This window comes from Bison bison, unplaced genomic scaffold, assembly GCF_000754665.1.
Source record: "Bison bison bison isolate TAMUID 2011002044 unplaced genomic scaffold, Bison_UMD1.0 scf7180017864180, whole genome shotgun sequence".
NCBI classification, from domain to species: Eukaryota; Metazoa; Chordata; class Mammalia; order Artiodactyla; family Bovidae; genus Bison; species Bison bison.
Genome location: NW_011494752.1, coordinates 2,900,519 through 2,926,020, shown reverse-complemented (window position 1 = coordinate 2,926,020; position 25,502 = coordinate 2,900,519). Strand labels below are relative to the sequence as shown.

General features: G+C 50.5%; 1 protein-coding gene across 3 annotated transcripts; it reads right to left on the bottom strand.

Annotated features, from left to right (window-relative positions):
- Positions 1-551: 551 nt before the first annotated feature.
- On the bottom strand, positions 552-24,477 carry MED24 (mediator complex subunit 24). 3 transcript variants are annotated; one of them, XM_010842621.1, is made up of 27 exons: positions 24,424-24,477; positions 23,817-24,005; positions 23,647-23,729; positions 14,881-14,919; positions 14,456-14,529; positions 13,869-14,101; positions 13,670-13,726; positions 12,113-12,224; positions 11,834-11,984; positions 11,415-11,528; positions 10,901-10,948; positions 10,217-10,299; positions 9,824-9,910; positions 9,424-9,535; positions 8,805-8,947; positions 8,258-8,295; positions 7,738-7,820; positions 7,236-7,414; positions 7,012-7,111; positions 6,521-6,696; positions 3,764-4,028; positions 3,329-3,510; positions 3,072-3,162; positions 2,672-2,771; positions 1,681-1,761; positions 1,272-1,420; positions 552-1,112 (listed from the first exon to the last, which is right to left on the bottom strand). In XM_010842621.1, exons 2-27 carry the CDS (start codon positions 23,944-23,946, stop codon positions 996-998), a joined length of 3,027 nt encoding a protein of 1,008 aa, XP_010840923.1. In that variant the 5' UTR covers positions 23,947-24,005; positions 24,424-24,477; the 3' UTR covers positions 552-995. The 3 variants fall into 3 exon arrangements, with proteins under 3 accessions (XP_010840923.1, XP_010840924.1, XP_010840925.1); XM_010842622.1 differs by lacking the exon at positions 24,424-24,477 and adding an exon at positions 24,174-24,417; XM_010842623.1 differs by lacking the exon at positions 13,670-13,726.
- Between the last annotated feature and the right edge of the window lie 1,025 nt (positions 24,478-25,502).

Sequence of the window (25,502 nt, the reverse complement as noted above, 5' to 3'; positions counted from 1 at the left end):
TTCCCCACTGGGTCCTCAGAAGCAGAGTCGGGCTGAGAGGGCTAGAATCCCCAGCTGTGCAGCTCAGGGTGCCCTCCCCCCGTGGTTGGTCCTGAAGAAGCCAGGGCTTGGAGATGTGTGACACAGGCAAGGAAGGGTTAAACAGAGCTCCTGCCCTCATCCCCTGTGGTCCCTCAGCCCCCCTCACCCCTCATCCCCCAAGTCAGTCCTCCTCCGGAGAGGAAACTCCGGGCCAGTGAGACTCTGGGTGGGGCTTGGAAGGGCTGGGAAACATCAGAACGAACAAGACACCCTACCCCGGCACCAGAGGGGCCTCAGCCAAAACCTCTCCCTTTGCAGAGTCAATCAGACTTTGCAAGCAGGGGGAGGCAGCTGGCAGGTATGAGGAAGGGAAGCTGCTCCTGTGCCCTGCCCTGCCCCTACCGAGTGGACAAACACGGGAAGCTGAGCCCAGCCCTCCCATGAACTCCTCGCCTGCCTCCTCTACCACCAGACTGCACGGGGCCAAGGAGAAGACAGTGCTCTCCACCCATGCCAGACACGGGCACCGATGGCTATAAAGGGATCCATGAAGCCTTTATTTACAACTGAGAAGAGGCAAACACACCTCATGTAATAAAATATATATACATATATATACACACACACACACACCCCCACACCCATAAAGCTCCTCGGAGGCAAATCCACTCTTGGAAGGCGACAAGCAGGCGGGTGGGGGTGAGGTGGGGGGTGTTGAAGCGAGCCTGCTCTGAGTGAAGGAAGCAGGCTGCTCATGCACAGAAGGTACTGGCAGTGGGGACAGGAAATTATGAAAGAAACTGGGAGCCGTCTTAGAGGTCAGAAGTCAGGAGCAGGGGAAAGATCTGGAAACTGACCAGGGGAGGTTACGTCATGTGCATGTGAGCAACGATGGCTCATCGTTCTGCACGTTCCCTTCCGAGGCGCACAGGGCTGGAACCCTCCTGCCAGCCCCCGTGGCCACGCCAAGCCCCTCAGAGGGCGGCGATGGCTTTGGCGGCCACCTGGCGGCCCAAGGGCAGGCTGAGGTCCGTGATGGCCAGAACTACCTTGGGGCTGGACATGGCCGACACCTTCACCAGTTCCGATACCTGTCAGACAGACAGCTGCTGAGCCGGGCGGTGATGGGCGCGACGCCTGGGGGAACAAGCCCCTTCCCACTGGCCACTGGACCCTGAGCTCTCCTGAGACTTGCTGACCCGCTCTGAGCTGGACAGGGGCCGGCTGGGCCGGGGGCGGGGGGCACTCACGGTGGTGAAGGGCATGAACTGCAGGATGCTGCCTCGGCTGCCCTGCTCCAGGCAGTCCACACACTCTTCCATGAACCACTGCACGAACTGTGTGTGGGGGCCGGCGGTCCGAGAGCCCAGGATGGAGGAAATGAGCAGGAACAGGTTGGCTATGTGGAAAAGAGGGGGGAAGGAGAAGACTCCCATGAGAAGGGCTTGGGAAGCGGCCAGATTCTGGAAGAAGAAAGAAGTGCCAAGGGTGTCCCCAAAACGGGTACATCAAAAAGTACTTAAGAAAGCTGAGGGCGAGCCAGAGGACTCGATGGGGCTGGGGCACAGGAGAGCTGGCACTCAGGGAAGATGGGCCAGAGGCGAGGAAGGGAATGAGGCAGAGGACACGAGGTTCGGGAACTGGGGTGGGAGGCCTCACCCAGAACTCGGTTCAGTGGATCTCTCATGTTGACTGTGTGGAGCTGGGAGGCCGACAGGGAGCTGCTCATGGACCGGTCGGCTGTGGGGACAAATGAGGGAGCATAGAGGAAATGGCCTCTTGTAATCAAAACCACTGTCCCAGGGGAAGCTCTCACCCCTCAGGAGTGGAGGGCCCACCCAGAGAAGGTCCTGGGGTCCAGTTACATGGGCCCCAAATACAGACACCGGCACAAGCAGATAAGAAAGAAGAACTAACGTTAGGTCAGCACCACCAGGCACCAATCTGCAGGCTGTACACAGGTGAAACCGATAAATCCTCACATCTCCGTTTTACAGACAAAGAAGCAGAGGCTAAGATTTGCTAATTAACTAGCCAAGAGTCACTAGCCCAGTAACTAGCCAAGGGGTCTGTGCATGGCAGACCCTTCACCTTTCCTCTCCTTAAGCACACTGGTCCCCTAATCCCTTAAGGCCCCAGAGAACCCCCAGCCTCAGGAGAAACCTCTGGAAACAGGAAAAACTAAATGCCACAGAAGACCCCTTGGCAGGGAGGCATGACGACATCTAGGGAAGCAGGTGGGGGAGGGCTGTTCTCCTGACAGGAAGAGTGGGGAGCAGTCCAGCCCCAGCCCAGGCTGCTCCAGGCCTCAGGGCCCATTTCAGGGGAAGGAAGGTCAGGGCTGAGTCAAGGGCACAGTCTGTGCCTGAGGCAGTGAACTCACTGGGGCGAGAGGTGGGGAGGGGTCAGCTGTGCACCCTGGGCTGGGCTGGGATCTGGGTAGGAGAGTGCCAACCCTGAGGGAGAGATCACAGCAGCCTCCAGCGTCTCCAGGGTGCGAAACTGAGCAGCCGGAGGGGGCAGAGTGGGGCAAACGCCCACCACGCCCCCTTGGGCCAGCCAGAGGGATGCTGGGGCAGAGCAGAGAGCCTCTCTGCAGGCATGAGCTCCCGGAAAGGAAGCGGCCACCTGGCCCTGTCCACACACTCACTGGGACTCGAAAGGATATTTGCATCTTCCTCATTGGAGCTCAGCAGGCGCATCAGCTTCGAGGGCTGCATGTCGTCCAAGGGGAAGAGGCTGATGTAATCCTGGGGGCAGAGGAGTCACGTCACCACCTCTGCACTCCGACATCTCCCAGGATGAGGAAGGTGGCTGGAACTCAGCTAGGAGTCAAGTCCCCACAGGCTGCAGGCAGTATCTCCGGGGGGGGACCTTCCCTCTTGCCACCCTCCCACCACCCTAGGGAGAGACCCTCCCACACAGTCACCCAACACAGTGGCCCAGGGGCAGGGGCCATGCCTGGCTGCCTGTGCCCAGGAAGGTGCCTCTTAAAAGAAAGGCTCAGCATACGTATGTGGGCAAGGGAATGGGAAGGGGTGCCCTCATACCTCAATGTCTTCCCGATGTCTCTTCTTTTGGCGGGAGGATGCCTGCCCCTTGTGGGAGGAGTACGAACTCAGGGCACACCAGACGGCCAGCCTGGCAAAGGGGTCCAGGAGATGGGGGGAAAATCAAAGGGGGCTTCTGTGCCCGCTGACCAGGCCCCACCCGACAGGGCTTCCCCACAGTCCAGCTTCCAGGGTGGGGCCCAGGCGGGGCGCCCAACACCAGGCTGGGGGACTGGAGGCTCCGCACGGAACCCTACTTGGCGAGAGCGGTGCCAGGGGGGTCCATGAGGCTGTGCCACTTGGAAGAGTCAGTGAGCAGGCCTGGCAGGATGTGGCCCAGCAGGACCAGGGTCACCTGCTGCATGTCCAGACAGAAGATGGAGTACAGCAGCTCCACTGCCCGCAGTGTGTACTCCTTCCGTGTCTCCTTCAACAGCTCCTGGGGGGCAGGGAGGGGGACCCAGGAGCTGAGGACCCGCAACACGGGGCAATGACATCCCACAGCTCCCTCAGAGCCCAGGAGCGCCCCAGGCGAGGACTGGCCTCTGGAGCCCAAGGAACCTTCTCGAGCCGGGATTCGCCAGGCTGGGGGGTGGGGAGCCAGACAAGCAGACCTAGCTCAGTCCCATCAGGCCTGTCTCTGGCAGTCTGAGGGTGCCTGCTCCCACGGCCCTCCCCCAGCACTCCCGTACCTTAATCAGGTTGTTGCAGAACCAGTAGACGCCACCCATGTGCAGCAGGGTGTCAAAGATGTGGATGGAGCGGCTGTCCACCCATCCCTTCTCCAGCACCTTAGCAAATATGTCCGTGAGCACCTCCTTGATGGGCCGCTTGGGGGGCAGCAGGTTCCAGTAGGGCATGGTGTCCATGCCCGTGGACGGGAACTTAATCTGCGTGGCGGTCTGCTGCAGCACGTCCGCACACATGTGCTCCAGGATGGAGCTCATGATCACCACCCTGCGGCGGAGGGGGAGAGGGCCGGCGGTGCAGGTTCAGCGGCCAGGGTGAGAGTCGGGGCGGAAACATCCAGGCCCCACTCCTCCCAGGATTAGGGTTACGGAACCACGAACCGCGGAGTCAGCCCCATTCTGTGCTGAGGGAGGGAGGGGACAAGAGGAAGTTGCAAACCCCGAGCAGACGTGACCCCGCCAGCCCTGTGCCAGCACCGAGCCTATGGGGGGTCGGTGGGGCACTTCCCTCTCAGGTCATTTCAGCAACACATTCATACTTTTTCTCTCTCAGTCTCTCCCTCCAATTTCCCCCACCTTCCAGGCCCGGGCCTGCCAATCCTCTGGCGTCAATATTGATAAATACAATCACTTCCCTCGGCTGAGGGGGATTCCCCACCCGGCCTTGGCTTCCTCCCAAAGTAAACTGTTACTTCCAGGACAGGGGCCCAAGGGCTGCCCCACAAAACTCTTCCCGGCCCTTGGTAGCTGGGCAAATATAAGTACATCCAGGAATTTCCTCATGACAGGAGTCCCTGATGGTGAATGCAGGCCTGGGCCTGAGAGCTAACCGTTCAGGGAACACTGCGTGGCTCTGGGAAAGTCACCATGACTTTCGTAGCCACTTTTCCCACCTGCAGGATGGAGCCACAGATTTCCCAGACAGCAGTGAGGGTGCTCAGAATTAATTATATCAAAGAAAACAGTCCCTGATTTGTGGGAGGAGGATGAGGAAGGAGGGCAGGAACAGAGAAGGAGGCAGGGGAAAAGACCCTCCAGATCTCATGTCAGCTGTGTTTCCATTTTTTCCCTTAAAAGACATTCTGACGGCTACCTTGTGGGTCATCACTCATAACTTAAGGTTTGGTGCAAGCCCACATTCGTAACAGCACTAGTCACAACAGCCAAGAAGTGGAAGAAACCCACGTGTCCATCAGCTGAGCCACAGATGAGCAAAATACAACATATACGTACAATGGAATGTCATCCAGCCTTAAAAAAGCAAGAAAGTCCTGACACGTGCCATGATGTGGCTGAACTTTGAGGAACATTACACAAAGTGAGATATGCCCACCACCAAAAGGTAAACAGGATATGATTCCACTTATACGGGGGATCTAAAGTAGTCAAATGCACAGAAACAGAAGCTAGGATGGTGGTTGCCAGGTGCTTGGGGAAGAACAGGAAGGGGTGGTGTATAATGGGTCCAGGGGCTGGGGAGGGACAGGAAGGGGTGGTGTTGGTCCAGGCTCAGAGTTACAAGATGAAAGCTTCTAGACATGCTTCTCAACAACGTGAATATACGTAACACACCACTGAACCGTACCCTGGACCTGGTGGTACAGTGGAGAATCCACCCACCAGTACAGGGGACATGGGTTCGATCCTTGGGCTGGAAGATTCCACATGTCTCAGCGTAAGAAAGCCTGTGCGCCACAGCTACTGAAGCCTACAGACTCTAGGGCCTGAGAGTCACAACTGCTGAGCCCAAGCGCCCTTCATAGCCCGCACTCTGCAACGAGTGGCCACCACGATGAGAAGCCCATGCACTGCAATGAAGAGTAGTCCCAGCTCACCACAACTAGAGAAAGCCCATGTGCAGCAAAAAAGGCTCAGCAGAGTCACAAAAAAATAAAAATGAGCTGTTATCTTAAAAATGGCTAAGGTGGTAAATTTTAGATTATGTATTTTTTTTACCACAATGTTTTAAAAAAGCTTACTGGATGAGTACACAAACACACACCCCCTGAACTCAACATAGCTGAAGTTGCTAGGGAGGTTTTTCAAGTCTCTGAAAAGTCCAGGGAAGAAAAAGTCACAGAAGATGGGGGTGGGGGCAGGGTAGGGAGGCGGTGGACAGGCCCACAGCCTGTACACTATAGAGGGGCTCTACAGCTCCTAGAGAGGGACAGAGCTAAGACAAGCCCTGTTCCCACCAGCGAGTCCCCCAGCACTCAAGCTCTCTGAGGGCAGGAATCCTGGCCGTTTGGGGTTTGGAGTTCGGCACACACACAGCAGATGCTGGATTATAAACACGCCCGGCACGAAGACACACACAAGCACTGCTGAGTCAGTGAGTGAAGATGTGATTGAGAACGTGAGTGAGCAGGCAAGCGGCATGTTTGGGGAGGTATGAGCAGAGGGGGAACTTCCCTGGTGGTGCAGTGGTTAAGAATGCACCTGCCAGCACAGGGGACACGGGTTTGATCCCTAGTGTACGGGATTCCACATGTCGTGAGCGGCTAAGCCCGTGCGTGCCACAGGAGACGCCACCGCGGTGAGAAGCCCTCACACCGTAACTAGAGAGTGTGCCTGCTCGCCGCCACTAGAGAAAGCCCGTGCGCCGCAACGAAGACCCAATTTATTTAGTGTAGCCTAAATCAATAAAGAAATGATTTTTCAAAAGAGGGAGAGAAAAGAGGAGGAAGAGTGGTTACTGGAGGGGCTGACTTCTCACAACAGACCTGCAGAGTTCAAGAAGGGACGGCATGGGCCACTGACCTCTCATTGTAGAACTGCAGGGTGTTCTCGCTGTACAGCGGCCCTGCCAGCTGGCGGATCATCTGCAGCGACTTCTCACGCTCGTCCAGTCCCAGCATCCGCACGTGGGCCACGAGCCAAGCCACAGCACACACGGCCAGACTGCATACCTTCCCCTTGATATTATCTGTGATTTTCTGGGCGAGGGAAAAAGAGTGACTGGGGCCTCTCGCCCCGTCCCTGGCCATCACTTGAGGCCATCCCCGGCCTCCGTGAGCAACTCAGCAGAGCAGTGGGGTCTGGGGCCACGTCCACGCCTCTTTTCACCACAACTTTGATTTCCCTAAAGTCACCTGGTGAGAGGGGGTAGCTACGACTATGACTACAGGGGAGGCCAATGCCCACACACACAGGCTCCTGGAGGAAGGGTAGTTTTGTTTTTATGAAATGTAAACTATTAAAGACTGGCTGTGCCTTAGGGAAGAGGGAAGGCTGCTGAAAAGGGGGGCTACCTGGATGGACTCAAAGGCCAGCACCCCATTCTCCCAGGCGTTGAGGATTTCCAGGATGGCCGCTGAAATGTTGAGACAGGCTTCGTGCCACTTCATCTGCCTACACGGGGGTGGGGGCAGGAGAAAACATCACCACAGGGCAGGGGGCGGGCGTGGGCTGGGCTGAGGGAGGGGTCCAAGCCTGCCCCCACCACCACCCAGGGAGCAGGTGCCCAGCCACTGACACGAGCTTTATCTCTGAGGAGTTGTTGAGCAGAGCCACCAGGGACTCCACTTTGGTGGAGTCGGGCCGGAAGCAAGGGTGATCGGGGTTCAGGATTTTGCCCTCCTCGGGCATGCATGTCTGCATCCAGGTCTCAAAGAAGAACACCTCCCCTCCTGTATTCGACTCGGACAGGATCACCTGAGAAAGGGGTGGGGGCGCAGCAGCCTGGACCTTGTGTCCTGCCCACTGGTCTCCCCTTCCTAGCCTGAAGAACTGGAGACTAACTGGTCTAAGGGAGAAAGACAGGGGCTCTGCTGCCACCTGGTGGTGTGTGTGGCACTCAGGACACGACAAGGGAGCATCTACTGACTCGGGGTGCTGGCACCTGATTTTCTGCCACCAGAACTAACTGGCCTGGGACACAGACAGGGGGCAGGGGTGAGGTGTGAAAAGTTATTGGTTGTTTATGTTTCCTTTGTATCCACTTGGTGCCCCAATCCTGACCACTCCCCCTCACTCACCTCTGAGCCATAGGTTTGGGCCACGTGGCACAGCATGAGGAAGGAGATGTCAAAGAGCAAGGCTCGAACCGAGGCCGCCTTGGCTGTGAAGGATGAGAAGGCTGACCCTGCGGCCTCAGGCACGGGCCCGAAGGCCTTGGCTGGGTTGCCAGGGGCTCAGGAACTACTTCAAGGAAGGTCAGGGAACGAGTGGCTCCTTCAAAGCTCTGAGGCTCAGAATCCTTTTCTTGAGTTTCAATTGGAACATCATCCCTTCCTTGGAACCAAAGACTCCTAAACCCTCCTTCCCCCACGACACCTGACCAAATCATTATGCTGATGGAGAGAGATAGACGGTGGTCTGGGAAAAATGCTTTTCCCAGCATGACCCTCTTTTGAGGCTCCCCAAAAGCTCCAGTCATCCCCAGGGGAGCACACAGCCTCCCCAGGATGAGCAAAGGCATCCTCTTCCTCCCCTGTTCTCTCCCCCTGCATCCCTTCTTAAGCGCCCCCAGGTGTGCAGTGTGCAGAGCTGACTTACTGCTCTCTTCGCTGCGGTGTGTTGTGAATTCGTTCAAACTGTGGAAGGAATGGAGACAGGTGGCATCAACCAGGGTGAGGGCTGAGGAGAGGCTAGGGTCGGGGGCTCTGCCCACTCAGAGGCGATCACTGGAGTCTGAATTGTGGGTTCAACTTAAAAGGAACACCACTGCTACAGAGACAAGAACTCTATTTTTAAAAGATTCCAAGCCCTAGAGCACTGCTTGCTGAATGGAGCCATGTTCTATACATCAAATTCCAGGTCAATCCAAAAGGTCAGCAGAATGTGAGAGCTCCTTATTATTAAGTGGGTATGAAAGGAATCTCTCCCCATCACTGCTCAACACCTCGACGCCTCACGAAATACCTCCTCTGCACCAGCCTTGGCTGAAAAGCAAAACACTCTTCACTTCAGAAAACCATCCCTTCCCCAGTCTCCGGCTAGGATGCTCTGCCCTGGCATCTCTGGGGAGACCTTGCCCTTCTTCTGCCCTCTCCTCCTTCGGACATGCCTCCCAGACCCTGGTCAGGGGCTCGACCTTCCTTACTTGATGAATTTCCGGGCGAAAGACTTCAGCTTTCCAGTGGCAGCGGCAGCAGCCAGCAGCAAGTCCAGGCTCTTCCCAGAAAGCATGTGGCCCAGGACACCCAGCAGCCCCTCCGGGGACTTGGAGTGGTCTGCATCCATCGTCTGGGGACGAGACAGGACACTGGTCCTGGAGAACACTGAACTTCCCAGATGCAGCCTAGCCGCAGTTTCTTTCTCTGCCTGTCTCCATTCTATGGGAGACCACGACCTGCAATTTACCCTACAACCGACTCCAAGCTGGAAATCTGTTCCTTGAATCCTCTGCTCTCAGATCCACCCTTCTCAACTAGACTGGGGTGAGGGCAGTGGGGTCAGTGTGAGCCAGACTGGGGTCTCTCTGCTGGGAGACTCAGCACTGTTTACACATAAGCAAGCAAAGCAGCCACCACAGCGCCAGGCTGACTGGCGATGCTCAACACACACTCGTTTCCAGGACACTTCCCTCACCTTCCCCCTTTCTCAGCTTCCAAAGAAAATAGAAGAGAGAGAGGTCTGGGGCCTGCTTACTCATCTGGCAGTAGAGGGAACCTGGAAAGAGGGAAGGGCTGACCCTGGTGGCCAGGGATGGGCGAGCTCACTTTCAGGATGTTGGTGACTGTGGGCTCCGCGCGGAGGATCAGCCCGGGGTTGGGCTGGATGTTGGCATTTTCATCTGACTTCAGCTGAGGGGCGTGCTCCCGATCTGCTTTGCTGTAGCCAGGACCAGTTGGTCCAGAGAAGGTAAGAGGAACAGAGATGAATTCCTGACACATACCCTAGTCCAGTCCAGAAGCAAAGGAGGATGAGAGTTAAAACCCTAACAGTGCAAAACCCTGGTCTGCAGAAATCAGTGTCTCTTGTCCCTGGCAACCCTTGGCATGGTTCCTGTCACCCACACTCAAACTCTAGACCGGAGAGAAAAGGCACCCAGCGGCCCAGGCTGGACACGAGGCGGGTGGTCAAGGGGCCCTTGGGCCAGCCCAGGGAGTTCCCACTTACCGCTTGGCCATGAGGTTGTTCATACTGGCCTCAGACAGAAGGCCCTGCTTGCTACATTCTTGCAGTAGGAAATTTGTACAGTCACAGCTGTGAGGGAAAAAAACGATGGGGGATGGGATACAACATCCCTGGGGCATGCTGCAGGGATTACTGGGCAGCGGGGCTGGGAAATGAGGCCCTGCCAGACATCCTCCTTTGTTTAGGAGGAAGAACACTGTGAGCGCCTGAGGGAAGGCAGAGGGGCTCGGGCACTCAGCAACCATGGAGTGGCTGCCTCCTGCCCCTGCCAAGGGGAGCGAACAAGCAGACAGTCCCCTGGCACTGACGGGCACAAAGGGCAGGGGGAGAGCCAGAACTCCTTCCAGTAGAGCCAGGCGAGCGGGGGCCTCGTACTTGCAGCGCTGGTCGGCTTTGTCCAGCAACGGTGTGAGCTTCAGCAGGAACTCGAAAGCTGTATTGACATCCTCAGTGAAGTCCTGCCAGAGTCAAGTAAAGCCAGAGATTGCCACCTGGCTTCCAGGCCCTCCGTTCCGCCCACGGCCTGCACTGTAGGCTCACAAGGACACACTGCTGGGTACAGTAGCCAACAAGTCGGCTGTGGCCACCACGGCTTCCAGCGACCGCACGGGAATAGTATGGGGCGTCAGTGTCCTGCACCCTGGCCCTGGGACTCCAGCCCTGGGCATCTCGGGCACCCTCGCCTCCAGCGCGGCCTGGCTGCCTTCTGTGCGTGGATGCACAGAAGCTCAGGGAAGGCCCCGCCTCCAGCCCGCCTCCTCACAAGAACGCACTGCTGCCCAGCTCGGGCCCTGCGACCCTTCCCTGGCCCTTTTCTCAGAGCAGAACCAAGGATTCACCTGTTCCCATGCCCACTCCCCATCTCTTCTTTTTTATTTGATTGAGCCAGGTCTTACATGCAGCACATGGGATCTTTAGTGGTGCATGCAAACTCTTAGTTACAGCAATGGGATCTAGTTCCCTGACTGGGGACTGAACCCGGGCCCCCTGCATTGGAAGTGTGGAATCTCACCTGCTGGACAACCAGGGAAGTTCCACCATCTCATTTCTTTAACTCACCTTGTCCCCATGGGAGTATTTCTTCAACTTCACCAAAACCTGTGGAATCTGGAGGGTGAGGCGGGAGAAAAACAGGAAGCTGAATCTCCTCTCTCTCTCACCCAGAACGGAAGGCACACTCCCTCAGTCCCCCTGCTCTGGGTGGAGACAAGGCCGCTCCTGCCCTGGGAGTGACAGCATTCTAAGAGCCAGATCAGACATGCCAGCGCTCAGCCTCAGAGCCTGGGAGCCTCGCTTCCACGGCTCAATGAGGAAGTGCCCTTTGTGAGAGTGGGCTCCCAGAGCTGCCCCACGCCAACCTGGCTGAGGACTGCTCTCATGGCACCTGTGTGCCAAGACACAGAAGAGGCCTGCGAAGCGGGCAGAAGAGCCTTGGGGCTTTTGGATAATGGGGACCTGGCAAACTAGGGATGAAGCTGGAGGGGAGAAACCTGGGGCAAAGGTCCAGGGGGTTGCCGACCCTCCTGAGAACCATCCCAACACTGGCTCTCTGTGGCTCCCATAGCCCAGGTACCTTGAGGAAGGTGAAAGCTGTCCACTTGAGCTCCCCTGTGCCCTCAGGAGACTCGATGAGCCCCACAAAGCAGGCTTTCCAGATCTCCAGAACGAACAACGGGGTGGGGATATGCTGTGGGAAGACCCAAGGGTGAGGAAGAAGAGGGTGCCCATCCCACTCCAGTCTCCTGACCCTTGGGGATCCGGCAGGTCAGAGCCAGGCAGCATAGACACCTCCCTGACTCCTGAGCGAGAGCCAGGGACAGCAGGTGAAATGGTAGAGCCATTCCACCGGACAGAACCACCACGATGGGGATCCATGATCTGCCACAAAGCAGGAGAAACCCTGTATCTCCCAGGGAAGACCAGAAGACTCCTCCCTCCTGCCCGCCATGGCCAGCTCGCTGTGGGGACAGAGAACCCACCCCGGCCTCCCACCTGCATGCGTTTCACCATCATCAGCTGCTCCACCAGGGGCTGCGTCTCGCCGGTCAAGTTCATGGTGCCCTCGAGCAGGACCACCGCGTGGACTGTGGGGAAGCCAGTCTTGTGCAGCTGCTCAGAGTGCACGGACAGCATGGTGGGGATGCTGAGGGGACAGAGTGCAGGGGGCAAGGCGGTGAGGGCAGAGGGGTGGGGGCCAGGGGCCACGTCTGCCCTCCCACCCCAAAGGCCTTCCCTCCCTCCCTTCCCCAGGGTCACCTCAAGCACGGGTACCTCCTAATGAGCGTGCCACACTGCTCAGCCTGGCTCCGGAGCTGGTGGTTGCTGAGATTGGCCAGGATCTCTCCAAGCTTCAAAAGACAATGCTCGATGGCCGTCCAGGAGGCTGGCAGAAAGAAGGAAATGCGGAGGAGGATGGGAAGCTGAGGAGAGGGAGAGACTGGCCCCAAACCCCAGGGCCCACAGAACCACATGGGGAGGCTTCCCCTAAGGATGGCATGGAGGCTGGGGACCTGAGGGCAGCATGCACTGTTTCCAGAAGGGGGGTGAGCACTAATGATGAAACCACTAGAAACGATTCCCAGAGGCCCGACTTCTAGGGGTCACCCGCAGCTGACTTCAGAGACTAGGCACGACAGAACACAGGCAGTGACGGAGAGAGGCCCAGTGGGCTTGGAGTCCAGTGGCCGGAACAAGAAGGTGACCCTGAGTCATTTCAAGAGCGGGCCAGCCTTGCAAGTGGCTACTGCTCTCCACCCCAGTCAAGCTGGAGTCCTAAACAGCCTCTGTGTTCAGCCGCTCCCTATCTGGGCCTTTGCTCTCGCTGGGCCCCTCCGAAAAGCCCCTCCACTCACCTCTGCCTCTCACACTCTCACTATCCTTTAAGTCACTGTTCGCCCCAGCTCCTTTAACAACTTACCCAACTGGTCCAACCCACTGATCTACTCCTAAATGCCTGAACTCATGGTCTACACTGTATGGTTTAGCACTTAATTGTAAGTCATTTATCCTAGTTAACACTTCCAGAAGGTCAAATGATGAATAATGGCACCAACTAGCCCATTAACCTCCATGTAGCATAGCGGGGGAAAAAAAGAAGAAAAAGATAAGACCTGAGAGCCAATAAAATTAAGTCAAAAATTCATTCATTTTTCAGCCAGTAAACATTCATCAAGTGCTCAAGATAGATAAGAAACCGTCCACAGAGCCCATTTTTTCATAGTGATCATCTTTCTGGACTTCTTACAGGCAATAAACCGTATTTTCAGAAGTGATAAATACACGAATCCTAGAACTAGTTCTACAACCAGGTCCTAAAGATCTATCTGGGTGTAACCCATTCCAGCACTCTCATTACAAAGAACAAGAGTTCCTTCCGTGATCCCAAGCCTCATCAGCAAGACTGTGGTCTCTGGGCCCCATGTCCAGCAATACCCGTCTTCCCTCCCACCAGGTGATCTATCTGATCCCCAGGCTCTGGAGGGTTCCAGGGTTTAATATCTGCACTTGAGTTGAGAGGCAAATGGCACAACAGGCCCGACAGCAGACCGGTACTGCATTTAAAGGGATCTTTTCGGCAACACTCAAACACAAACGTCATTTGCTTTCAGAGGATGAGTACAAACACATGGAGACAAACACAAGGATGGATGGTGTGCTTGTCTTGTCTGCTCATTTTTTCCCATGTATACTAGACACTAACCTTGCTCCCCACTAGCAGGTAGGCTCGTTGAGGGCAGGGACCCTGCCACATGCTCCTTTGGTAGCCCCCCACCCCCCACCCCCAGCACCTGGCACAGTGCTGGGCATACAATAATGCTCAGTAAATACCTGTTGGTTGATTGGCTCGGGTGCCACCCTGCCCAAGTCCCTGGGATGTATGCAATGCTTATGGGGAGAAAAAAAAGGAAGTGGGATGATTTCAGATCCTCCTGGAAAAAAGTGGGATGGCATCCTGCCTCTCCCCTCTCAATTAAAGACCCGGCTATGGGAGTGATGGTGGGTGGGGCTCAAGGAACCAGGGACATACAGGCCTCCTCCAGTTTGGCGATATGGAGCAGGGCCCGGTTCTTGGTGCTGCTGAGAGTCTTCTCCAAGCGTTGCAGGCACATAGCAAGCTGCTTCTCTCCAGCCGCTGGGGTGCCAGCCTCCAGCCCCTCCCGGAGCCGCTCTGCAGAGGCTGCAGTACAGCGCAGCAGCCAGTGGAGGGCGCTGAGCAGGGCCCGACACAGCCCGATGCACTCCTCCGCTTTGCCGTGACAGCTACCAGGAAAGGATGCAAAATCTGTCTCCGCTCCAAAGGCTGAAATCCGACCCACACCCATGTTCCCCAGAGTGCCTGGCCCTCCCTTACTAGGGAAGAGACTTGGGAAGCTAGCAAAGTCCTGGGGAAGACTGCCCTGCCACTGGATAAGATTTCAAATGAGCTACTCCAAATAGAGCAGAGGCATTAGCCCTGAGAGTAAGTAGAAAAAGATGGGGATGGGTGGGTGCAGAAGAGCAAGCGGGGGACAAGTGTGGGAACCCACAGAGATGGTTTGAGCCTGCATGCCAGGAGCTTCTCCTTTACACTCAGATAATGCTGGAAGGTTGCAAGCCCCTCACTCCTGCTGTTACCTCAGTCGGTCACAAAACATGTCCATGATATCCAACAAAGCCTGGACACACAGGTCCCGGGAAAAGTCATCGAACTGTGGAGAGAACAGAGGCAATGTGATAGAGTGTCCCGGTCACCCCACCTCCCTGTCTCCCACATGAGGCAGCTGGCACCTTCAGGAGCCCTGCTCATCTTTCCTCCAACCCCAAGATTTACACTCGACATCCTTTCAGTGTTGGAAATTGGCTCCTAGTTGCCAGCCCCCACTTGCCATGATCCCCCACTCTCTAATGGGAGGCGGCTATGCCAGCCAGAGGTACGTGTGCTCACGGTCCAGGCCCAGAGGTCACGTGATCAGAGCAGCCAAGGAGGTGGGGCCCCGTATGCCACCACCGTATCTCTGACCCCTGCCCCCCACCCAGGCTGTGAGTGGCTGTGGTCGTACCTTGCTGATAGCTGTGAGAACGGAGGAGTAGGACACCATCTGGAGGGAAAGAAGAAAGATAAAGTTCAAACAACTGGTGTGTGCAATCGAGAGGAAAAAACATTGACACTTAAAGTTGCTGCAGCTATCTGAAAATCTCAACCCCTTCAAGAGGCCTTCCACAAGCCCCAAAGACAGGCAGTAACACCAGGCACTGCCCATCCCTGCTTCTGTCAAACTCACTGTGACTGACAGCACCAGCATAAATGGGGGGATCGTTTGGGGGATTCAAAGGGGCCGTGTTTCATGCCCGCCTGCCACTCACTGTTCACCACACAGTTCAAGGTCTGATTGCTGGTGGGCAGAAGAATGGAAACACGTGAGGTCATGATACTGCTATAACTCCTACCAAGAGTGATTTTATTTGGACAAGAACTGGAGACATACAAACTGTTCCCTCAATGAACAGGTAGCATTTACACTTTGAAACTCGTAGTGAACTTCATTATACACACTCATTCTCTAGGATGCCTCTGGGACATCACCCAAAGCTGAAACCCTCCCTCCAGTGCTCTAAGCAATCCCCTTAGACCCGTCATGACACCGTGGACACCTGCTGCCCCGCCAAACTAGAAGCTCCTTGAAGACAGTCTACATGTCTTCATTCTACAATGTCTGCAGAATGAATACGTAAAAATACACTCTCAGAGCAATATTTCCCAAAGTAGCTTCCAAAGCTGCACTGTCCAATAGGGGAGCTACCAGCCAGCCACACATGGCTGTTTAAATTAGTTAAATAACATTACAGATGCAATTCCTTAGTCATACTAGCCTCATTTCAGGTGCTCATCAGCCACAAGGGGCTAGTGGCTACTGTACTGAACAGTGCAGATATAGAACATTTTTTTTAGTATTTTTATTTATTTATTTGGCTGCACTCGGTAGAATATTTTTATCATTGTAGAAAGTTCTACTGGGAGATGTTGCTCCAAAGGGTCCTCAAGATGTTAAGAAATTTTATACATGTACACACATACACAGAGCTTGTGTGTAATATGAGTTTGAGAAACTCTGAAATAAACACACAAAGAGCTATCTTTAAATAAAGTAAAGGGTTCTTTCAGTAAAGAGCTTTCTTTAGGACTCCTCTTACCCATTAGTGTAACTTGTACACAATGAAAATCTCTAAGATCACTGGAGGTGAGGCAAGCAATACTTTTCCAACTTATTTGACCAAGGAATCTCATTTAACATAACTGCAAGGCTTGTTTTGCAAAATGCCACCTGAACAGTGAGCTCCCTGAGAATAGAAACAGTGTTAAATTTATGTTTCGCCGGAACTCAGCCCAAGGACTATCACATAGTAGGTCCTCAGGAAGTTTTTATTGCTTTCGATTGATGAATTCTAGTAACTAGCATTCTAAAAAAACTTTCACCTTAACACAATTTTCTATTAGTAAAACCTATTTATCACCATTATAAGATCGGAGACATAGTTCAAAAGAAATAATCTGGCCTGAATGAAACCAAACTTTACCGATAGCTTTTAAGTTGTCGTATTTTTTAAAAAATAATTATAGCATGCTGATCAAATATGAATAAGACTACAGAAAATAGTTCCAACTCTACACTCAAAATCAGTGGCAAAATATATCAAAATAAAAAGCAGAATACAATGATAGAAACTGTCAGGCTAATCACCTGCCTCATAGAAGAAGAGAAATTTCCAAAGATTTAAAAGAAAGCTAAGTCACCCTCAGTGACTCAGTATGGTGAATTTTACATGCTTGGCAATGCCTTGCATGTATAATTTCTCCATCACGTGAACAGGCTGCTCCCCGTTCAGACATTTTTTAACCAGTGTTCTTGGATAAAGAGGAGCAAAACACACAGAAGACTTAAGCACACAAATCGGTGTTTAGTGCCACTCTCAGCGGGTCATACCGTGAAGCCACAGTTGGTGTCTGACGGTGGCCAGAGAGTTGGGAGCCTGCCTGGGCAGGATGACTGTAACGTTCCAGGCGAGCGTGTGTTTATTTATAACTGATGTCCCCATAGCAAGAGCTTGGCAGTGAGCTGAACCTTGCTGGATACCGACCTGAAGGGGGAGCTGGACATTCCCACTGGAAACTGACCCCAAACTACAAGAGGCAACTCCCAAATCTGTACGTTTAAGGGATGCCATCAGTTACTATGAATTTATGGTCTCCAAATTGAGAATTCTGTTTGGTCAATTTCTGCTAACAGTATCAAGACAGCCCTGCTACTTCAGAGACCTAAAAATACTTTCCACATGGTGAACTGTTTTTCACAGCAGGACTTATAACCTATCCCAGTCCTAATATATCTATCAACACAGAAGCTCTAACCTACCACCAGCCCCCGAGGCTGGAGCCCATCTACAAGGCCCAGAGCACACCTGGCCAGCCCAGAGGGACCCTGCAGCTGCTCTCTAATCCCCTCTCTCTTCTTCATATTCAACGCCCTCAACTGCTCCTAAGTGCCCTCTACATGCATAGATAGCACTGGACCAAAGAGCCTCTTGACTCTGAGGGGAGAAAAATTACTAATTTTGCACTGCACTTTGTAAGTCAGGGAGGTCTTTCAAATATATTTATTTCTCGCTCACTGGCACTTCAGCCTCCACCCTCTCTTGCCTTTCCCATCAGTTTACATATCTCAAGATTCTTCTATTTTTACAAGAACCTCCTGCAGACCATATACTTCCAATTAACCACCACGCTCTCTTCAGTTATAAGGGTTCTCTACCCTTCACCTCCCCAGCTTCCGTTCTCAATGTGACCCACTCCAATCACTTCTGTCCTCACCACCACTGCGTGAATCTCTCATTAAGCTCATCAACAAACTTGTTGTCAAACCCCATAGATACTTCTCAGTTCTGATCTCACTGACCTCTCAGCAGCATCTCACACCAGGAAACACCTCCTCATCCTTCCGCCCTCCCCTCCCTGGGCTTTTCTTTTTCTCTTTTTCCTTGGCCACGCTGCACAGCATGTGGGATCTCAGTTCCCCGACTAGGGATCGAACCTGCGCCCCCTGGAATGGAAGCTCAGAATCTTAACCACTGGACCACCTGGGAAGTCCTCCTGGGCTTTTCTTAATATCACACCTTCTTGCTTTCCTTCTTTCCTCACTGGTCCCTTCTTTGCAGATTCCTATGAGGAATTATTTTCCTATGTATGTTCCTGAAATGTGACTAGTTCCTTAGAAATATGGCTTGGGTCACTTCTTTGTTCCCTCTGCATGTTCTTTCTGGGTAAATCTCATCCATGCCCATAGCTTCCATTGTCACCTGTGGCTGACAACTCCTAAACTGCCACTCCAGCAGCCACCTCTCCTTTTGCGTCTCCAACATTGATGTTCAATGAGTGTCTACTCTTGGACAACCCACACAGGCACCTTCCATGAAATGAGGCCAGAATCAAATAAGGCATCTCCACCCTCACCTACAACCAAACCCTGACAACGGTCCTGCTCTTCTCCCACTGTCTTCTGAGATCCCATCAGCCATCTCATATCCGAATCAGAAACTGAGACACTAACCTTCACTTCTTCCTCTCCTGCACACCCTTCATCCAATTAATCATAAAATCCTCTTAGTACCATTTCCTAAATTGTTCCTGAATTCATCTGTTTTTTTTTTTTCTGCTGCCACTTCTCAAGTTTAAGCCAGTATCATCTTTTACCTAAATCACTGCAACAGCAGAAATCAGGGGCTAGAAAATGACAGCTTGCAAGCTAAATCCGGTTCATCACCTTTTTTTGGTAAATAAAGTTATGTCAGGGCACAGCCTCATCCATTTATTTATATGTCACCAGTATGTGCTTCTGAGCAATAAGGATAGAACAGTGGTAACAGAGACCATACGGCCAGCTAAGCTGAAAGTATTTACTATCTGGTCCTTTACAGGAAAAAAAAAAAAAGCCACACTAAACTGTCTCGCTGCCTTCTGTCTTACCTCCCTCCAACTCATTCTTCAAACTACAACTGGAGTGATCTTTCCAAAATTAACCTACGAATTCCCCAAATTCACAAAGTCGAGGAAACTCCAATCAAAATGCAATAGGCTTTTTTAAGAATTTAACTTGATTCTAAAATCTGACTGGAAAAGAAAAATGCCTGAAAACAGCCAAGAAATTTTTGAAAAATAAAACAACTAAGGGAACACTTGCTTAACAAGCATCAAAAATGCTTCAAAGGTATAGTAATTAAAATAGTAAAGCAACAGTCCAAGAAAAGACAAATATGTTAATGAAATATACTAGAATGTCAAGAGATAGACTCTCGTCTATCAGAGAATTTAAGATATAAAAAAGAATGGGTTATTCAATTAAGGCAGTTAAGCTAATTATCTATCTATTCAGAAAAATAAATAAATTTGGATCTCTTTCTCATATCAGAATAAATTCTAAATGGGTTAAAGTGAAGTCGTGGCAGAAATTAAAGATTATATTTTGATCCTTGGGAGTAGGGAAGCCCTTATGAAAGACAAAAGTCATATAGAGGAAAAAAGGCAATTAAATCTGAAAACAAATACATTTTAAAAATTCTAGGGAACTCCCCGGTGGTCCAGTGGTTAGGACTCTCCACTTTCACTGCCAAGGGCCTGGGTTTAACTCCTGTTTGGGGAACTAAGATCCTGCAAGCCACGTGGCACTGCACTCCTGCAAAAAATATAAATAAAATTCTGCATGCTAAGAAAGGAAAACAAGTTTAAAAACCAATAGAAAGAAAATTTTAAATATAAATAACAGACAATAATTACAAAATACAACACATTAAAAGACACAAAAATCAGTAAGTAAGAATTCTTCTTCGGGTGATAAAATGGTCTGAGTTGATTGTAGTAATGGTTGCACAATTCTAAATACACTAAAAATCAGTGAACTGTACACTTTAAATGCATAAAATGTATGGTATGTGATTTATGGGCTTCCCAGGTTTCTCAGTGGTAAAGAATTTGCCTGCCAAGCAGGAGATGCAGGTTTGAACCCTGGGTCAGGAAGGTTCCCTGGAGAAGGAAATGGCAACCCACTCTAGTATTCTTGCCTGTGAAATCCCATGGACCGAGGAGCCTGGTGGGCTACAGTTCATGGGGTTGTAAAGAGTCAAATATGACTAAAGCGACTTACCACTTACATACACACACAAAATTGTTACTTAAAAGATAAAGAAAACAAACTAATGATAAAAAACTGGGCAAACGAAATTCATAAGTAATTCACAGAATATATACAAAGAGCCAATAAGCATTTGAAAAAATACACTCATCATCACAATTGTGGAAATACATCTTATAATATGTTGTAATTTTTTGTCTCTCTGGAAAAAAAATGTTAAAAGATTCAACACTGGAAAAGGTGTGCAGAAATACTCTCAAGCACTAGGGAGCAGGTGTAAACTGAGAGAATCATCTTTTGAGGGCAATTTGCAGGATCTATTATAATTTAACACATGTGACTCTTCAAACCAGCAACTCCATTTCTGTTTATCTATTCTAGGGAAACAGTGCCAGATATGCAGAGAGGTTAAGTATAAGAACATTCAATGAAACACTGATTACAATGGTAAAAAATTTAAAACCACCACCACCTGACCTGCCTCTTGGGAAACCTATATGCAGGTCAGGAAGCAACAGTTAGAAGTGGACATGGAACAACAGAGTGGTTCCAAATAGGAAAAGGAGTACATCAAGGCTGTATATTGTCACCCTGTTTATTTAACTTATATGCAGAGTACATCATGAGAAATGTTGGGCTGGAAGAAGCACAAGCTGGAATCAAGATTGCCAGGAGAATTATCAATGACCTCAGATATACAGATGACACCACCCTTATGGCAGAAAGTGAAGAGCAACTAAAAAGCCTCTTGATGAAAGTGAAAGAGGAGAGTGAAAAAGTTGGCTTGAAGCTCAACATTTCAGAAAACAAAGATCATGGCATCTGGTCCCATCACTTCATGGGAAATAGATGGGGAAACAGTGGAAACAGTGTCAGACTTTATTTTTTGGGGCTCCAAAATCACTGCAGATGGTGACTGCAGCCATGAAATTAAAAGATGCTTACTCCTTGGAAGGAAAGTTATGACCAACCTAGACAGCGTATTCAAAAGAAGAGACATTACTTTGCCAACAAAGGTCCGTCTAGTCAAGGCTATGGTTTTTCCAGTGGTCATGTATGGATGTGAGAGTTGGACTGTGAAGAAAGCTGAGCGTGGAAGAATTGATGTTTGAACTGTGGTGTTGGAGAAGACTCTTGAGAGTCCCTTGGACTGCAAGGAGATCCAACCAGTCCACCCTAAAGGAGATCAGTCCTGGGTGTTCATTGGAAGGACTTATGCTAAAGCTGAAACTCCAATACTTTGGCCACCTCATGTGAAGAGTTGACTCACTGGAAAAGACTCTGATGCTGGGAGGGATTGGGGGCAGGAGGAGAAGGGGACGACAGAGGATGAGATGGCTGGATGGCATCACTGACTCAATGGACATGAGTTTGAGTGAACTCCAGGAGTTGGTGATGGACAGGGAGGCCTGGCGTGCTGCGATTCATGGGGCTGCAAAGAGTTGGACATGACTGAGTGACTGAACTAAACTGAAATTAAGTATATATGGAACAGTTCACAGCAGTTAAAAAGAACAAGGTAGGAAAAAAAAAAAAAAGGTAGGGACTTCCGTGGTGGTCCAGTGGTCAAGAGTCTGCCTTCCAATGAAGGAGACACAGGTTTGATCCCCGGCTGGGGAACTAAGATCCCATATGCCAAGGGGCAACTAAGCCTGTGAACCACAACTAGAGAGCCTGCAACTGCTGAGTCACGGTGCTCGAGAGCCTGTGCTCTGCAATTAGAGAAGCCTGAGAGCCAAAACTAGAGAAAGTCAGCGTGCCACAATGAAGACCCAGCGCAGCCAAAAAAAAACAAAGTAGATGAATATGTGCTAACATGGAAATGAGACTTGATGTCAAGAGGAAAGAGGAAGCATAAGAACTACGTGCCAACTGAGGAATACTACTCAGCAAATTTAAAAAAGGATGAACTACTGACATACACAATAACATAAAGCTCAACAACATTTATGTTAAAAGAAGACAGAGCATTAAGAGTTAATACTAAATATGAGTTCATTTCTATGAAATCCAAATACAGGCAATATTAATCTGTGGGTATAGAGAAAGGTGCTGAAGCTGAAGCTCCAATACTTTGGCCACTTGATGCGAAGAACTGACTCATCTGAAAAGACCCTGATGCTGGGAAAGATTGAAGGTGAGAGAAGAAGGGGACAACACAGGATGAGATGGTTGGATGGCATCACCAACTCAATGGACATGAGTTTGAGTAAACTTGGGGAGTTGATGCTGGACAGGGAGGCCTGGCGTGCTGCAGTCCATGGGGTCAGAAAGAGTCGGACACGACTGAGTGACTGAACTAAACTGAACTGAATAGAAAACATTTAGTGGTTATAGGAAGATGGACTAGAAAGGGCACAAGGAAACTTTCTGGGAGAATGGAAATGGTCTATCTTATTTTGGATGTTAGTGACACAGGTATACACCGTTACTAAAACTCAAGGTTAATTAAAAGGGAAGAATATTTTAATAAACCTTTCAGAATATCCACATTTATCTGAAAGGCTTATTAAAATATTCTTCCTTTTTCAAGCTAAATATCTGATGTGCAAGGCCAGATTTTCTTCAGCTGAAACAGCCTACTGTAACAACTGAATGCAGAAGCAGCTATGAGAATTCAGCTGTAATCTATTAAGCTAGAATTAAAGAGATCTGCAAACATGTAAAACAATGCCACTTTCCTCATTTTTGTTTTGGAAAATATGGTTACTTTTTCATTAAAACTTTATGTATATTAACATACAATGGGTTTACTTGTTACTTTTAAATACATAAGTATTTTTTTAATTTTTTAATTTCTAAAGTGGTAAATACAAATAGATATAATACATATAAACAAAAGCTCTGCAGGAGTCTCAATTTTTAAGAGTATAAAATGTTCTAAGGCCAAAACTGCTACTTTAGCCATTGTTATTGTTTAGTTGCTAAGTGGTGTTCCAACTCTTTTGGGACCCCATAGACGGTAGCCCCCAGGCTCCTCTGTCCATGGGATTTCCCAGGCAACAATGTTGGACTGGGTTGCCATTTCCTTCTCCAGAGGATCTTCCTGACCCAGGGATCAAACCAGTGTCTCTTGCTTTGGCAGGCAGATTATTCACCACTGAGCCACCAGGGAAGCCCTACCCTATTCTAGCCATATCACGTTATTTTCAATTCCTAAATATCATGTGATGTTTGTCTCCCAACCATTGCATATTCTTTTCTCTCTGCTTTGTACACTCTCATCAATCTCCTTGGCTAATTCCCATTTAACACTCAAGTCTTGGTTTAAACATCACTTCTTCCCTGGTTGCTCAACCTGGGATTAGGTATCCCTCCCATGTACTCCCATAGTACTCTGTCCTATATCATAATCCCATCTTATGATTGACTGCTTATTCACATACCTATATTACTCACAAAATACCTGTGCGCTGGAATTAGACCTTGTTCATAGCTAAATCCCCAGGGCATATGTGAGTATTTATTGATAGAGCAAATTAATGTAATATTCATCATAACCACTGGAGTATTATTATTTTCACAAGAAAACTGAGGCTCAGGGAAATGATGTGTTCAAACAAATTCACCTAAAAATTTGAGCTGACAACTGTATTCCAAGCCTTTCACCTTCAAACCTTGTCTGGAATAGATAGAAGAGTTTACCTGGGAACTAATGGCATACTTCAGGTAAGACAGGATGAGAGGATTGGGGGAAGGTCCAATCATGGCCTGCTCCAGTAGTGCTTCTGCAAGGAGAATAACAAAGGAAGCCTCAGTGTTACAACATTTCTGGATTTAGCCCTCCCATCCTTCCTTCCTACTTCACTTAAGACCTGCTAGGTTGAGAATGTCCCAGGTGGCTCCTTTGGGAAAGAATTTCTTCATGTTGACTGCCCACTGGTAGTCACTCCATCGCTCCTTCCAAGCTTGCAAAATGGCTTGCTTCAGGTTCACCACCTTCATGATTTCACTCTGAGGAGACCGGGCCGGTAGCAGTCAGCCTTGAGGTTGGAGAAATCAAGCTAGAGAAAGGGAAAGGGATTCTGAGGAAAAGAATTGGGCGGGGCGATGGGGGATGGAGCGCAGACTTAGATGGAATGGAGTCGATATAGGAAGATTCAAGGGAAGTATAACTAGAAAGGAAAAAAAGGGGAAAGGGGCAAACAGGGATCCTATTAGGTTATTCCCACCTGAACCATTCTTCTTTAAACAAGCGCAGTAAGAAGAGAGTGTCAAAGGTGCTTAATACAAAGAATAAATGGGCAGTAAGGGGTTAAGCCAGTTCCGGTTGCCTAAATATGCCCTTAGCTCTGGCTGCGTCCCTCAGCCACTACTACCCCAAATCCAAATTTCTCCCCCCACTTCCTCCACCCTCCCCAACCCTGAAACTATAATTCCCTATTTCCTTTCCATCCATCACCTCCCCAAATTTAAGCCTACCGGACAATCTAGTTCTAGATCCTAGGTGTCGCCATTTTGGCACTTATAAAAGAGCTAGCTTTCTATTGGCTGACAGTAACAAACATGAACCAATAGGAAGGCAGCGAGACACCGGTCACACCACTATGTCTTCTGGGAATTGCAGTTCCTTGGACTCAGCTAGCTCGGAAGCTACGAGAAGCTAGTCAGCCCGCATTGTTTCTCTCCTTGAGGGAAAGCCGAGTAGGAGCTGAGGATCTCGGAGACTCAGGAAGCTTAGGGGGAAAGGCTCTCAAAAGGCCTACCGCAATTAAGTTTCTTCCAGTGACATCACTATGGACCTAGCATTTAAATCAAATTCTGACACCCTTTCATTGCCCGCTAGTTAGTAGGCACAACACGGGTGTGGCATACGTTCATCCATAGGTTTTCTCTTTCCTGGCTTTTTTTTCCCCTCGGAAACCCCCGGATTTCCCAGAGTTCTTCTCCTTTCCACAACTATATTCCAAAGCGACACTGAGTCTCTGTCAGTTGAACACACCTCACCCAGCCCTTCACCCTAAAATCTGGCAGTTCTCTGGGAATCTCTGGCCCAGCCAACTGCTTGACTAAGGGAGACGTAAGGAGGAAACTGAGGTTTAGGAAATCGAAGATAAGAAAAGTCTAGGAACCTGTCACAATCAAGAGGGCCTAAGGAGACATGATGACTAAATGTAACTTGCTATCCTGGATGTGATCCTTAAACAGAAGAACCTTAGATGGAAACTAAACAATCTGAATAAAGCACGGACTTCAGCTAATAATAATGTATCAATGTCAGTTAATAATAATGTATCAATGTCAGTTATTAATTCGGAGAAGGCAATGGCACCCCACTCCAGTACCTCTTGATTGAGCCTGTTAGGCTTCAATCCATGGGGTAGCTAAGAGTCGGACATGACTGAGCAACTTCACTTTCACTTTTCACTTTCATGCATTGGAGAAGGAAATGGCAGCCCACTCCAGTGTTCTTGCCTGGAGAATCCCAGGGACAGGGGAGCCTGGTGGGCTAACGTCTATGGCGTCGCACAGAGTCGGAAACGACTGAAGTGACTTAGCAT